Below are 16,996 nucleotides of genomic sequence, written 5' to 3' on the forward strand. Positions count from 1 at the left end.
TAGCGGCACAGCCATGTGTAGCTTCAAACTTTCAATGGCTACTCATGATATAAACACAAGAGGACAGTAGAAGAGTCTCAAGACCAACTCCACCCATTTAATTCAGAAGAATGAGTCTCTGGTTTTTGTTGTTACTTCTGTTCCTTCATAAAGTATCTGTAATATGAATAAGCCAATAACCCATTTGTAAATCAAACTTTGCACTCTTCACCCATGGGTCACTGATATTTGAGAAAGATTAAACACCTACAGATAACTATCAGTTAAGTATTTTAACCAGGCAATTAAAAGACAATACACAGAACACAAATCTTTCCTAAAACAATACTTTAATACAAATGTGGGCTGGGTGCAGTGGCTCACACCTGTAATCCCAACTTTGGGAAGCTAAGGCAGGCGCATCACCTGAGGCCAGGAAATCAAGACCAGCCTGGCCAACATGGCGAAACCCATCACTACTACTAAAAATACAAAAATTGGCTGGGCATGGTGGCATGCGCCTGTACTCCCAGCTACTTGGGAAGCTGAGACCGGGAGAATCGCTTGAATCCAGGAGGCAGAGTTGTAGTGAGCCGAGATCGCACCACTGCACTCCAGCCTGGGAGACAGAGTGAGACTCGTCTCAAAAAAAAAGTGTGAAAAAAACTGAATCTGAACGAGTCCCACCACTGTGACTGCATCAGCTAGAGTCCTTTAAAGAAGGATACAATCTAGCTGATTTGAAAACACAAGCCTGTCAAGGATTGTTTGCAGTCTGTCCAGAGCTGACAAATTCTAATAATGCAGTACATCCAGAAAAACTCACTCCTAAACTCTCTCTTTTTTAAGAAATCTAAGTCTGATAGTTAAAGTAAAAATGTAAGCCGGATGGTAAAAACGAAAGTGTGATGGTAAACGATTTAAAGATTAAATATGTATATTAATTTGTTAAAACCATTTAAATGCTAATGATATAAAACTGTTTTTAAGACAACTTATAGACTCTACTTTTTTTAAAAGATTAATGCAGCAGGGCTGGGTGGCTCATGCCTGTAATCCCAACACCTTGGGAGGCCAAGGCAGGTGGATCACACGAGGTCAAGAATTCAAGACCAGCCTGTGCAACATGCTCAAACTCCATCTCTACAAAAATACCAAAATTAGCTGGGCATGATGGCAGGTGCCTGTAATCCCAGCTACTGAGGAGGCTGAGGCAGGAGAATTGCTTGAACCTGGAAGGCAGAGGTTGCGGTGAGCTGAGATTGTGCCACTGCACTCTAGCCTGGGCAACAGAGCAAGACTCTGTCTCAAAAAAAAAACTTAATGCAATATTAAATTCACTGTTTTTAATAATGTAACTCAACAACAGCATTCAACTTTGATAATACTTCTAACTTCAATCTCCTTGGTTTATAATGGCTCACTATATGAATCTTGAGAGCCGAAGAACATTTTGGCTGAGTGCTGTGGCTCACAACTGTAATCCCAACACTTTGGGAGGCCGAGGCAGGTGGATCACGAGGTCAGGAGTTCAAGACCAACCTGACCAACATGCTGAAACCCTCTCTACTAAAAATAAAAAAAAATTTTTTTAAAAGCCGGCTGTGGTGGCACATGCCTGTAGTCTCAGCTACTCGGTAGGCTGAGGCAGGAGAACAGCTTAAACCTGGGAGGCAGAGGTTGCAGTGCACCTAGACTGTGCCATTGCACTCCAGCCTGAGCAAAAGAGCAAGACTCCATCTCAAAAAAAAAAAATAGAGCTACAAGAAGGAAGGGGATTAGCCTCAGACATACCTGATGAGGAAAATGGGAGCTAAGAAGTTAAACCTGTCAGTTTCATAGCCCTGTCCCTTGACAGCACTGCTAGCCCAAGGCATTCCACCTGTGGGGCTACTGGGTTAACTATAATCTTGGGGTGCCGAAGACAATATTGGCAGCAATTCATCAGGCACGCAGGGCATGTTCACAAGGGAGGCATTCACAACTCACAATGATGCTTGTTAGAGCAGAAATCGTTAGTTTGACCTCTATTTTCAGGTCTTTGACTTGTCTTATCAAAACTCCCAATAAACAGCTCTTTTTTTTTTTTTTCCTGAAACAGAGTCTCGCTCTGTCGCCAAGGCTGGCGCCATCTCGGCTCACTGCAACCTCTGCCTCCCAGGTTCTAGCAATTCTCCTGCCTTAGCCTCCCAAGTAGCTGGGATTACAGATGCTGCCACCATGCCCGGCTAATTTTTGTATTTTTAGTAGAGATGGGGTTTTGCCATGTTGGCTAGGCTGGTCTCGAACTCCTGACCTCAGGGGATCCACCCGCCTCAGCCTCCCAAAGTGCTAGGATTACAGGCGTGAGCCACTGCACCCAGCCTAACATCCCAATAAACAGTTCTTAAGTAAGGTAATGGCAGAAGCCTAAAATCAACTTTCCACCACTCTTCGGTAATTGCTCTAAGAGCACACACAGTAGCTGCATAAGCATAGATGTATACAGCATAGTAGCTGTATAAGCACCCCCAAATCAGCATGTACTTCACAAGTGTAAGCTTTCTTACTAATGGAATATACTTGGAATAAAATAACTCCCTAACTGAAGGAGATGCTTGAACCTACAGGCATCATTCTCAGAAAATGGCAACTTAAATTCAATGACAAAAAAGCATTTATGAGTACCTTGCTAACAAAATTTCAGAAGCAATCTGGATCACAGACTAGACACACCTGGTTGAAAGCAATGTAGCTGCAAATAAAGACTGTTAAACCTTATTGAAAAGAAAACTAAACACAACTGACTAGTCAAATTATTAAAATTCCTATGCCTGGTTGCATTTATGTCCTTATGAATAGGAAATATTATTTTTATATATTTTATCATTTGACAGCTTCAATATTTTGGGACCCTAAACATTGTAACTTATCAGTGATAAGTGTTCAAATTCATTCTCTAAACTTAAAACTTCTGAATCCTAAATCCACCTACAATGTCACTTAAATTCTAAATTTGTTTTATTGTTCTTATAATGCTAGTCACAAATTAATTCATCATCATCATTAAAGATTCAAACTAGGCCAGGAGCGGTGGCTCACGCCTGTAATCCCAACACTTTGGGAAGAGAGGCAGGAGGATTATTTGAGCTCAGGAGTTCGAAACCAGCCAGGGCAACATAGCAAGACTCTGTCTCTATTAAAATTTGAAATAATAAATAAAGATTAAAACTATACAGATGCTACAGAATTAATTGTAAAAATCTCTCCTTTCTGTCTCCATACAGGTTCCATCCCCTTTCTCAGAGATAGCTGTTAATTCCATACACACAGTCCCAGTCCTTCAGCTATAAATTTTTCTACAGGCCGGGTACAGTAGCAGACACCTGTAATCCCAGCACTTTCAGAGGCCAAGGCGGGAGGATCACTTGAGGGCAGGAGTTTGAGATCAGCCTGGGCAATACAGGGAGACCCTGTCTCTACAAAAAATAAAAACTTAGGCATGGTGGTGCATGCCTGTAGTCCCAGCTACTTGGAAGGCTGAGGTGGGAGAATCACTTGATCCCAGGGGTTCAAGGTTGCAGTGAACTAGTCAATATTATAATTATGGAATCACATTCTACATTTAAGATTTCTTTAAAATTAAGTATTATTTGAGATACTTTATTTTCTTTTCACCAGAGGCTCTGCTCTGTCACCCAGGCTGGAGTACAGTGGCACAATCCCAGCTCATTAAAACTACCACCTCCTGGACTCAAGTGATCCTCTCATCTCAGCCTCCCAAGTAGCTGGGACCACAGTGTGCCTGTTATTTATTTGTTTATTTATTTATTTATTTATTTTTTTCAATTTTTGAGATGGAGTTTTGCTCTTGTCGCCCAGGCTGGGGTACAGTGATGTGATCTCAGCTCACTGCAACCTCTGTCTCCCAGGTTCAAGCAATTCTCCTGCCTCAGCCTCTGGAGTAGCTAAGATTACGGGTGTGAGCTACCACGCCTAGCTATTTTTTTATTTCTTGTAGAGATGTGGTGTCACTATATTGCCCAGGCTGGTCTCGAATTCCTGGACTCAAGTGATCCTCTTGTTTCGGCCTCCCAAAGTGCTGGGATTACAGGCATGAGCCACTGCACCCAGCCAAGATACATTTTCTACAATCCTAAAAGCATACATAAAGGCTGAGCGCAGTGGCTCATGCCTACAATCCCAGCACTTTGGGAGGCCGAGGCAGGTGGATCACTTGAGGTCAGGAGATCGAGACCAGCCTGGCCAACATGGTGAAACCCCGTCTCTATTATAAAAATACAAAAATTAGCCAGGCATAGGTGACGCATGCCTGTCCCAGCTACTCAGGAGGCAGAGGCAGGAGAATCACTTGAGCCCGGGAGGTAGGGCAGAGGGTGCAGTGTGCTGAGATCGTACCACTGCACTCCAGGCTGGGCAACACAGTGAGACCCTATCTCAAAAAAATAAAAAATTTAAAAGTAAAATAAATCGCACATACAAAAATAACATATGAAGTGAAACAATTAAGACTTTCAATTATTTGTGTGTTTTTTTAATCGGTTCATGTCTCCCCTACTTTATTGTAATTATTGCCACTAAAAGGGGCTCCATGACACATCTCTTGCACATTTAACATTCTGGAGCTCAAATCACTAGTTTAAGTCCTGACATCTCTAATTATACACTCCCTCACAGTCTACCTATGTCATCATCCTTCTTGAGGAAAAAAAAAGCATGCACTTCCTGCTCACAATCTTCAAATATTCCGTCTCTCTCTATTCTCTGACCATTCACACCAGACGACAATTTTTCATCATTCTGCCAAGTCAAACCCTCTGGGTCCACTGTGCTGACTCCTGGTCTCTGAGCATTCTACATTGAACTATGACAGCCACGCAGAACTCATCTATCCATTTCAGTCCACTTTCGGATGGGCTCTCCGAACTGCTGACCAATCCTATTAACTCATCACTTGCTTAACTTTCAAATTTCTCCTAGATATTATTTTAGAGTCTAAGCTACATACTACTCTCAAATCCTCATTTTCTCCTCCCAGCTTCTTTTTCATTTTTGGTAGATTCTTACTTTATAGAATTTTTTTTTTTTTTTTTTGAGACAGAGTCTCGTTCTGTCACCCAGGCTGGAGTGCAGTGGCGCTATGTGAGCTCACTGCAACCTCCACCTCCCGAGTTCAAGCAATTCTCCCACCTCAGCCTCTCGAACAGCAGCTGGAATTACAGGCGTGCGTTACCATGCCTGGCTAATTTTTGTACTTTTAGCAGAGACCAGGTTTCACCATGTTGGCCAGGCTGGTCTCGAACTCCTTACCTCAGGTGATCTGCTCACCTCGGCCTTCCAAAGTGCTGGGATTACAGGCGTGAGCCACTGTGCCCAGCCAGAATTAAAGTCTTCATTTTCTTTTTTTGTTTTTAAAATATAGAGACAAGGTCTTACTATGCTGTCCAGGCTGGTATCAAACTCCAAGCCTCAAGTGATCTTCCTACCTCAGCCTCCCCAAGTAGTGAGTTTACAAGGGAGAGTCACTGCCCCTCACCCATTTTCTTTTCAACAGTTTAACAACACATATATTAAATACTTCTCATCCTTCCTTGTAACCTCAAGAGAGATATATTACACATACTACTCTCTGGAGCTAGCCTCTCCCCTACTTGTAACTTTAAAAAACAAAAAAAAAACAGCCCTGCTCTGTCACCCAGTACCCAGGCTAGAGTGCAGCAGCACAATCATAGCTCACTGCAGCCTCAAACTCCTGGGCTCAATTCTCCCACTTCAGGCTTCTAAGTAGACTGGACTACAGGTATGCACCACCACACCTGGCTAATTTATTTTATTTATTTATTTATTTTTTTAATAGAGATGGGATCTCACTATGTTGCCCAGGCTGATCTTGAACTTCTAGCCTCAAGTAATCCTCCTGCCTCAGCTTCCTGAGTGGCTGGGATTATAGGTGTGAGCCAAAGCACTGGCTACTTATAACTTTTTTTTTTTTTTAATTGAGACATAGTCTCACTCTGTCACCCAGGCTGGGGTACAGTGGCATGATCTCAGCTCACTGCAACCTCCACCTCCCAGGTTCAAGCAATTCTCCTCCCTCAGCCTCCCAAGTAGCTGGGATTACAAGTGCGTACCATGACACTTGGCTATTTTTATATTTTTAGTAGAGATGGGATTTCGCTATGTTGGCCAGGCTGGTCTCAAACTCCTGACCTCAAGTGATTCGCCCACTTCAGCCTCCCAAAGTGTTGGTATTACAGGTGTGACCCCTGCTCCGGGCCTTACTCATAACTCTTGAGGAGTGTTTCTCCAACTTTGTAAATACAGAACTCTTTTGTTAACATCAAAATATTCTGAGGCTCCTTCACAACAATGGGTTAAATGTTTATTATTCAATGATCTAGAACAATTTTTATTCAACTTACAGACAAAGTTATAAGCATATTAATAAGCAATGAACACCCTTTAACAACTTCAGGGCTTGTAGGTCAGGAACCACAGCTCTAGAATTCAACTTCTCAACACTCCCAGAGGACTTCAATCCCAAAATCCTCTTCTTTTTCGTATTACTTGCAGCCCTCTTCCTGAACACAAACTGAGACCCTTCTGCCTTGACATATGCAATTTATCTAATAATTTCTTCATAACCATATCCAATTAACTTCTCTGCAGTATTACATATGAATGATGTTTTTCTATTTTTACAGACTCTGTCCAAGGCAATATACTACTTTGGAACTCTTTTGCCTTTAACCACTGTTCTTTGGTCTGTTTTCCTGGCACTTCTATTTTCTCCTTCAACCCTTCTGGTAGTAGTTCTCAAACTATTTCCGCCTCCATTCACTGACGGGTAACATATGCCATCAATGATTACCTCTCACAGTATACTAATTCTCTACAAGCTGGCCCTATTCCTCAAAGTAAAAGTCCTGCCCCATCACCCAGAACATTCCTGACCTAATGCAGATACCCAAAGCCCAGAGTTCTCCAGTCCCTAAATTTCTACTCATTCTACTTGTGGTCTACGACATGGCAATGAACAATGACTGTGTATTTTCACCTGAAGCTGTTGCATGTGCATTCTTTCCTCTGATCAGGCAGCAATTCCTTGAAGGCAACTCTCTTATTTTAGTCATCTCTGTAAAGGGCAGAGTGCCAAGTATAAAGCCATCATTTCAAATATCTGCAAGTATCTTCTAACACTTTCTAGGCACCTGAAATATACAGTCAAAAAATTCCCAAACCACAGAAACAGAACACTATTTCACCAGATGCTAAAAAGGAATGAAGTAAAGAAAGGTTTCATAATTAAAGGTTTAAGAACTACCTGGTTAAATAAAGTTAGGTATATATTTAGAACTTTCTAGAACCTTTAATCTCGCTAATTGTGAATCTCCAAGAGCAGAATTTCCCAAACTTGTGTTACAAAACCCTTTCCCGCCTTCTACTGCTCATTACCAGAACCTATTAATCTCCATTTCCAGGGGACAATTGAAGAAATGTTTATTAAGCAATTATTTTCTCTCACAACTTCTTCATATCCAGTATGGTATGTAAGGATATGTTAATAGTACCGGTTTTATGACCAATCCTAGCAGCCAATCTCAGCATTCCTCAATTATCCCCAAAGCCATTAGACAGTATAATTACAAAAACCTTTTGAAAAATTCATTTTAGGATACTTTAAAATTGCAAGTTCCTTTACTGCTTTTAAAAAGGATCTCATTTGCAAACATTCCATTTTATTTATTTTTATTTATTTATTTATTTATTTATTTATTTTTGAGACAGAGTCTCACTCTTGTCACCCAGGCTGGAGTAGAACGGCAAGATCTCAGCTCACTGTAACCTCCGCCTCCTGGGTTCAAGCGATTCTCCTGCCTCAGCCTCCAGAGTAACTAGGATTACAGGCGTGCACCACCACGCTCAGCTAATTTTTTAATATTTTTAGTAGAGATGGGTTTCACCATCTTGGTCAGGCTGGTCTCAAACTCCTGACCTCAAGTGATCCACCCACCTCAGCCTCCCAAATTGCTGGGATTGCAGGCATGTGCCACAGTGCCCAGCCCAAAAATTCCATTTTATATACACCATCGGATCAGAGGGGTATAACCCCACATTTATAAAAACAATAGCAGAGTCTGTTAAAAGCTAGGGATAGCTTAAGTGACTTGACACTCAGCAAAACCAAAAATAATACAAATAAAAAGGACAAAGTATACTTCAAACTAACGAGAAAAAGGAAGATAAAATAAATTTGGAAAATAGACACTATTCTTCTCTGGGAGATTCTCAATGCTTATTATTAATAATACATTAAAGATTCTAAGAACTCCAATCAAAAAACAAAACAAAACATTATCACGCGATTTAATATGTTGCTTCCTAAATTTACCAGACCATAGGATCTTTTTTCCTAACACTTATTAACAACCCAAAACAAGCTGGTAAACATTATTATATCAGTTTCAACAGTGTATCTGATTGAAAAAAGCATATCAGAATCTTCAATTGTCATTCTTCTGCTTCAACATTGTACAACGTTGAAATAAAATAATCTTTTAGGAAAATTTAACTAGGGCCGGGTAAGGTGGCTCACTCCTATAATCCCAGCACTTTGGGAGGCCAAGGCAGGTGGATTACCTGAGGTCAGGAGACCAGCCTGGTCAACATGGTGAAACCCCACCTCTACCAAAAATGCAAAAATTAGCCAGGTGTGGTGGTACACCCCTGTAATCCCAGCTACTCGGGAGGCTGAACCTGGGAGACAGAGGCTGCAGTAAGCCACTCCAGCCTGGGCGACAGAGTGAGACCCGTCTCCCAAAAAAAAAAGAAAGAAAAAGAAAAACTTAACTAGATAGCAAGTAATCAGAAGGTAAGCTTCCAGATTTTCCCATCTATTCTAATTTTCACTCCATTTCTCTGCTCAGGAATTTTAGTTCAATGATTAAGATGTGGGAGGAAAATAACGACACTCATCTTCTTATCTTTCAGAATTTACATTAGAGAGAAAATAAATTCTGAACCCTATCCCTAGAATCACGCAAAACTGTGGTATGACTTAATAAAAGCAGGACCTCAGAAATGCCTCAAATACTCACTTTTTATTTCTTCAATACCTGTTTCCTCAGCAGTAAAATTCTGTGGAATGGAGACACAGACTATGTGAAAACTCCCAACATTTAGTCTCCACCCTAAAGGTATCTCCCTTATCTGAACCTGATTTCCATATCTGAGTTATTTTTTGATTTTTATTTATTATTTTTGAGACGAGGTTTCGCTCTTTTTTGTCCAGGATGGAGTGCAATGGTGCGATCTCGATCTTGGCTCACTGCAACCTCCACCTCCTGGGTTCAAGCAACTCTCCTGCCTCAGCGTCCTGAGGAGCTGGGATTACAGGCGCGCACCACCACGCCCAGCTAATTTTGTATTTTTAATAGAGATGGAGTTTCACCATGTTGGCCAGGCTAGTCTTGAACTCCTGACCTCAGGTGATCCGCCTGCCTCGGCCTACCAAAGTGCTGGGATTATAGGCGGGAGCCACCACGCCTGGCGCTGATTTTTTTTTTTTTTTTTCAATAAGTACTTTACGTTTTTTTTCCTGGACCATGATGAAATGACCTGCAACCAGAATGTCGAGTACTTGATGAGGACACACCCCGTCATTCAGGAACAGTTAACTAGCAAAGGAAGCACACTGGAGATTGACCAGTTTGCAAATTCACTACTTCGCAGCTCCAAAGTAAATGCAAAGCCATTCTAAGCAGACGCTGCAAAAGTCTGATTCTGAAGTCAGCTCTACTCTAATAATTTCAGTAAGCTATTTATAGGTGTTTCTGTTTTTATGCGGGTTTTTTTAAATCTCCTCTAAATTTAAACCTGGTCCTCATTTTCAGAAGCTGAAATGAGCATAAATACAGGAAATATATACACTAACGAGTACAATCCACCTCCTGTTCAGTTCCTTCGGGCAAAAGGCTGCAAATAAGAAGTCTCCGAGAGAGTTTTCAATTCTCTTACAATGGTACTTCCCTTTAAAAAAAAAGTGTTCTTTCTTCCAGGGATAAAGTCAGTTGTAAATTTCAGTAAGAAAGGTAAGAATACAATTATTTTTACTGGCAATAGCCAAGTTGAACACCAATTTTAGAGGACATCAGTCATGTCAGACACGATTCTCAAAATCTCTTTCACTAACACTTAGGTAATAATAAACGACTCTCAAAACATGAAATAAAAGACCCTAACCTTAATTCTTTAACTGCTCTAGCAAAAGTATTTGTTAAACTTTCCATAGCTAGTATTTTTAACGGGTGCATATGCAAGGGATAAATGATGTTTTTCATAGTTGGCATTCTAAAGGGGTATACATCCAAGGTATAACTGATATTTTTCAGAGCTGGCGTTTTTAATGGGTGTACATGCAAATGATAAATTATGTATAACCTATTGCCACAGACATTTGAAGGACTCTTCCACTAGAGGATCAGGTCTAAGCCCATTAACCAAATTATTGATTAGCAATTATTTCTGTTGAGACAAGGGATGGCAGGAAGTATCACGTTTAATGCCATTATCGTGGCTCTAGCTAGGGTCTGCTTTCTATCGGGCCTGCCTGAAAACAAGTAAAATATTTTTTGAAAGGTTTTTAGAAAAATGCAAGATAAGTTCAACAGACCTCGCCCAATGTTCCACAGGTTGCCTCACTCACCTGGTGGGCCCTTTTGAAGGCACCCCCTCCACACCTCAATTCCCTCAGCCCTTTCCCCCTTTTTCAATAAAGGCGTCTCTCTCCCCTCTCCGTTCCTTCTCCGCGCAAAGGCGCCCGCTGGCCCCCAGCGGAGGGGGCCCGCCTCCCTCTCAGGTGCCTTTCTCCCGGCCGCCACCCTCTCTCCCGCACGCGGATGCCGACCCCCGCCCCCGCAGACACCACTGGACGCCCCTTGCCCATCAGCTAGACTTCGCACCCTCCACATTCCCGCTTCCGCCCGTCGCCTTGGGCCTTAACGGCGCCCGCACCGCACCCCAGCGCCGCCCGGCAACACGCCCCCCGCCCCCGGCCCCCTTACCACACATGATGCCGGAGACACGGCCCGCGAGGCCAGGGGCGAGTGGCTGGCGGAATCGGGGGTGCACACACGAGCTTCGGTGGGCAATCTGCTGGCTCGGGGGCCGGGGTGGCGCCGACACGACTCCCTCGGGGATGCGACGGCCAAGGCAACGACTGCCTTCTCCCCCTCCGAGGCTCCGCCAGCAACCGCCGCCAGGCCCCGCCCCTCGGCGCGCAGCGCGCCGCCGCCGGTAGGCCCCATTGAACCGCTCACGCGCCGCTCACGCGCAGGTCCCGCCTCCCAGCGCTGCCCCGCCCCCCGAGCCCACGCAGGCGCTGGACTGCTGGCGGCGGAGACGTGGCAGTAGCTCGTGGCAGTGTCCGCCTGGAGTTCCTGGAGACGCCCTCACTGGGGCGAGCCGCGGGAGGCACCAAGCCGAGAGGGAGGGAGAAACTCAGCACCTGGCTGGGAATGACGGAAAGAGAAGGATGGAATTGTTAGCAAAGCAATAGCTCCGGGTGCGCGCGCAGTGCAGCCCCAGGCCCCACGCTCCAGCACTGCACGAAGCGGAGGAAGAAAGCAGGAAGTCTCAACAGGGAATCCTGGGGGACATAGGCTAAAAAAAAATTGCAAAGAATTGGGTAAGGTGGGAGGAGAGAGAGAACAAAATTCTTGACTGCAAAGCCCCAAAGGGTCAGCCTCTCTGGTGATAAGCAATTCAATTCCATGTGTAATATGCTTGGCCCCTAAAAGCCCTCCGCATCCATTGCCTCCATAACCCTCAGTTTATTGTGGAAGGGTAGAGGAGGAATGCAAGGCTCAACTATCCGACTGTGAGCCTGGACGTAAGAAACTGCTGGCCCACCTCCTCCCATGGCCTACCTGAGAGGGCTAGGAATTCCCTAGCTTTAACAGCCGTGCGTTTGACTTATGAACGATTCGTTCTATGAATTAATGCGCCATGTCTGACAAGAGAGACTTGATTAGAGAGGGATGATGTTTCTCAATTTATTACCTGGGCATTTGCTTTAAACAGCCTTAAATGGTATCTTCAGTGAAATGTAGAGTTATCAGAACTCTATAATGGCTCTAGAGTAGTATTAAAAACGTTCATGGCACACAGAATTCCTGGAGTGCTGACTGCTGTTCTTGTGTCTGGTCTTATCCGTCCTTCCAGCCCGATACACTCCCAACAGTCTCAACAGGTAGTTCCTGAACTGGGCCAGGATTGTCAAATCTTTTGCACACTTTGGTTACTCTGCATGGAATGCCCACCCTATCTCTGTTTAGATGCTACTACTTCAGGAAAGCCTTTTTTTATCTCCCCTAGACAGATTTAGAGACATGCATTAACCTCTCACTCTTTGAGCCACTCACTGTAAAGAAATATGCTTTGATATCTTATGATTTTCTGTATTTTCCCACTGGGCTATAAGTTTCTTGAAGCTAGAACTAGATTTTACATACCCAACACTTTTAGACCACAGCACAAAATAAAAGATCAAATTTATTTTGGAATGAGTGAAAAAAGTCCTATTTTCTTAGCAGAATTAACCTTCTATGGCTGGTTGTATGATTAAGTGATCATAAAGCTTTCAGTTTTTCTTAAGGGGAAAAATGCCTTTTATCACTTGCCTCAGAGAGGCTGAAAAATGTCATTAAGCATTTAACTAAAAATGTAACTAAGCAGAGGATTTCTCACCTAAAAGCCCTTTTAATATTTCAATCCCCTAAGTCCCTAGATCACCCAGAGCAAAGTTAAAAAAAAAAAAAAAAAGAAACAAACAAAAAAACCAGTGAGCTTTTTGGTAATACATTTCTTAATTCAAGAAACAAAAGACTGTGGATATACATCTAGCCTAAGAACCCTCATCTAAGGCTCTGGTAGGAACTCCGTTGTATTACCTAGAAGCCAAGGTATGGTTCCAATGCTTAAGCAACATCTTTGTGCACTGGCAGCAAACCTGTCAATGCCACAAAGAAAATGTCAGTAGTACCACCAGAGTTCTCACGCTCCAACTATAATAATCTATTTAACCCTTCGCTTTCCTTTTCTGCATGCTACTCCATCACAATGACTATCAATTTGTCTTATCTATCTCCACTCAACAAGCTATTTTGGAAGATATTTATAAATAAGTTGAGAAGAAGAAAGTAGTGTTGAGAAGAAGAAACTAGTGTTACAGGTCTTTTAAAATTTGTCTAAATACAAATTTTTAAAAGTTTTCAGTAAAGACTGGAAAGTCCCTAACTCAAAAAAAAAAAAAAGTTAAAAAAAAAGTAAATAAAAAAACAATTTGACAAAAAAGAAACTTTGAAGGACAGTATTTTCCCAACTCAGCCTTGAAGAACCTCATTAACCCAACACAACAAAGAACCCTTTGTAACCATGTGCCAGTTAAGATACACACTTTGGGTGCTTGACCTCCCTTTATACAGAGCTCCACCTTAGTTGGGCCTTTGGGAATAAGGCCTGGAAGAGAAGAAAATAAATGATCTATGAAGGAAAGGAGACATCTGCGTCTAATTCGAACATCTGAGGGAATGGATTTTCTCTCCTGATCAAAACATTCTGAAAGACAACAAAAAAAGTAATGATGGCAAGGGGGTGTCATTCACCATCTCTTTATGTAAGTACATTTCCCTGTTCATAGATTCAGTCCCATTGGATCTGATGGCTGAAGGCCATCAGAGCTTCCAGTTGCCATTACTAACGCAATGAAGAACCTTGATTGAAATAGCTATAGTCATTTTTGTTAACCTTTATGTGAATTCCAGTAATAAATAGCAATAAAATTATGAAAATAAAAATTCCTTTGCATAAGAATTTTTGGAACTACCAAATGGGGAGCTAGGGCACATATGTCCTACTTTTTAGGGAGCTTTGCGGAGAAATGTACCCCAGTGGACAGAGAAGATGGTAGCAAGTATCAAAGGAAAAAGAAATAGGTTGAGCCCCTGCGGCCTATGAAAAGAAATGAGGACAAGAACAAAAGGCACCAATCAAGGTCTCAGAAAGACCCCGTGAGTGAACCCCATTAGCCTCCCACAATTCATCCCACACACGCTGGCTCCAGAGGGACCTGTCAAAAATACAAATGTGATCCAGTTTTTCCTTGCTTCCAATTTCGTGGGTACTCTTCACCCACAGGATGAGTACTGGGTTTCCCAATTCAGTGGCAGCACTCCTACAGAGAAAAGCTCTCACAGAGCTCTTCAAGGATGCAGCTCTCACAAATTTATTTCTCACAGTCATGGCGAAAGATGCGCCTAGAGGGCAGAGCTTTCACTGACAAACAATAAATAGAAGCCCACTCAAACTAGATGAAGAAGGGGATTTACTGGCTCACATAATTGGAATAGACAGCAATACAAACAGCCTTCAGCACATCTATACCCAGGGACAGAATGTTGTCAGAACTCTTGAACTACCTCTCTGACCTCATGGACAAGGAAATAACCCTTAAATAGGTCTGCAATCACATCTTTATAGTTTGCAGCCCAAAAGGAGAGAGAGGCTATTCCTCCATCCTTACTTTTTATATTCTAGACAAGGATTCTGGCCAGTCCAGTGTGACTCACATGCCCCACTCCTGTGGCAAAGAAGGCAAGACACTGTGATAGGACAGGTCCACCAGAGCCCTGTAGAGTCATACAGCCACATATGGCAAGAGGGAGCAGTTATTCAAAGGAAAGAGGAAGGTGTTGCTAAAAGAAGAACACTAAGAAGGCACACAAAAAAATATGTCCACCACATCAAGCAAATATGACCTGATTGCCACCCAGAAAACCTCAGGCTTGAGGACAAAGGATGCTGACTCCAACTAGAAGTTGTGCCCTCCCCAATACTCCTCTCCACGGTAGCTCCAAATTTTTCCAGTAGGCAGAAGCTGGGGCAGAGTTTTCTAGCTCTGCGAGAAAGAAACTCATTCTACTGCCACGAAAGTCAACAAATTGAAAACCATGAGATTAACTGGTCCTATCTTTAACCTACTATTTCTGTCCTGTAAGATGTGAACAGAGCCACAATAAGGGTGAACCATTCAGGGAGCTGCCTAGAACTGAAAGATCACTTGAAACGTAAGGACACCGAAAAAGTACTATTTTCTAGGGTTTCTTTCAAGGGATACAAAAGTTGCTTCTCTATATCCTATAAGCCCCTAGGGAATAATCACAGATAACACTGATATGGCAAAATGGAGTATATGGCTAGGATTTCCCAAGAGGGGTGCAGATTCCCTCTGGACTGGAAAGCAACCAGCTTCATATTCCTGCACAAAAAAATGGACACACATGTTCATACCACTGCTTTTGTCTACTGTGGTTCTAGACTCTTGCCCATTAGTAAGCACCTATGAAAGCAAGGAAAGCTTCTCCCCTCCCTCAAGTAGGAATACTCAAGAGGGGTATGGGCCCAACTTCCTTAAGACAGAATAAAATAGCTATAATGTACATAGGCCTTGCAGCCAGAATGCCAGAGTTCACGTTCCTGGCTTTTCCACTCAAGTTGCATGGCAATGGACAATGTACTTTTCCTTGTACCTCCATCTTCCAATTTATAAAAATGGAGACAATAGGCCAGGCACAGTGGCTCATGCCTGTAATCACAGAGCTTTGGGAGTCCAAGGCGGGTGGATCACTTGAGGTCAGGGACCATCCTGGCCAATATGGTGAAACCCTGTCTCTACCAAAAATACAAAAATAGTCGGGCATGGTGGCACATGCCTGTAATTCCAGAAGAATCGCTTGAACTTGGGAGGAGGAGGTTGCAGTGAGCTGAGATGGTGCCACTGCACTCCAGCCTGGATGACAGAGCAAGACTTTGTCTCAAAAATAAAAGGGGGGGGGGTGCGGAGGAGGGACAATAGTTGACAATCGCATACGATTAAATGACTTCATAAATGTAAGGTGCTTAGAACAGTGTTTGTGAAAACCTCAGGCTTGAGAACAAAGGATGTTCAATGAATACAGGAACATTGAATGTTCAATGAACGTTTGCTATTTTTATATATGTTGCTCTCATATGACTGTATGTCATCCTGTATAGGGCTTCATCTTAATTTTGGTTAGTGAAAAATCCTCAGGCCAGGCGTGGTGGCTCGCGCCTGTAATCTCAGCACTTTGGGATGCTGAGGCAGGTGGATCACTTGAGCCCATGAGTTGCAGATCCACCTGAGCAACATGGTGAAATCCTGTCTCTACAAAAAAAAATAATAATAATAATAGCTGGGTGTGGTAGTGTGCACCTATAGTCCCAACTACTTGGGAGGCGGAGGTGGAAGAATCACTTGAGTGTGGGAAGTCAAGGCTGCACTGACCCACAATCACGCCACTGCACTCCAGCCTGAAGGCAATAGAGTGAGACCCTGTCTCAACAACAAAAAAAAAGAAAAACCCCCCAAATGCCTGGCGTACTCTTGACCAATAATCTTAGTTTCAAATACTTATTGAAGCATCCTATATTTACAAAGTGTTTTCAGGATATTTCATGTAAAATATTTTATAAAAGCTGGACATGGTTGTGCATGCCTGTAGTCCTAGCTACTTGGGAGGCTGAGGCAGGAAGATGGCTTGAGCCCAGGAGTTTGAGGCTGCACTGAGCTATGATTGCACCACTGCAACTCCAGCCTGGGTAACAGGGTAAGACCTCATCTCTATTTTAAAAAGAAAAAGAAAAAATAAATAAATACAAAATATTTTTTTTTTTTTTTTTTTTTTTTTTTTTTTGAGACGGAGTCTCGCTCTGTCACCCAGGCTGGAGTGCAGTGGCCAGATCTCAGCTCACTGCAAGCTCCGCCTCCCGGGTTCCCGCCATTCTCCTGCCTCAGCCTCCCGAGTAGCTGGGACTACAGGCGCCGCCACCTCGCCCGGCTAATTTTTTGTGTTTTTAGTAGAGACGGGGTTTCGCCGTGTTAGCCAGGATGGTCTCGATCTCCTGACCTTGTGATCCGCCCGTCTCGGCCTCCCAAAGT

The 16,996-nt window shown here is 43.0% G+C and overlaps 1 protein-coding gene across 3 annotated transcripts in view; it reads right to left on the reverse strand.

Moving 5' to 3' along the window:
* LOC105465201 (glutamine--fructose-6-phosphate transaminase 1) overlaps positions 1–11,232 on the reverse strand; it is a 67,634-nt gene extending 56,402 nt beyond the window's left edge. For 2 of the 3 annotated variants that reach the window (XM_011713477.3, XM_011713476.3), the window contains exons 1-2: positions 11,043–11,232; positions 7,037–7,114 (exon numbers count right to left, since the gene is read on the reverse strand). In XM_011713477.3, the coding sequence (XP_011711779.1) occupies positions 7,037–7,114; positions 11,043–11,049 (85 nt within the window). In that variant the 5' untranslated portion in view covers positions 11,050–11,232. The remainder of the gene's footprint in view (positions 1–7,036; positions 7,115–11,042) is intronic. The other variant, XM_011713478.3, reaches the window with a different exon arrangement.
* Between the last annotated feature and the right edge of the window lie 5,764 nt (positions 11,233–16,996).

Source organism: Macaca nemestrina, chromosome 13, assembly GCF_043159975.1.
Source record: "Macaca nemestrina isolate mMacNem1 chromosome 13, mMacNem.hap1, whole genome shotgun sequence".
Classification (NCBI taxonomy): domain Eukaryota; kingdom Metazoa; phylum Chordata; class Mammalia; order Primates; family Cercopithecidae; genus Macaca; species Macaca nemestrina.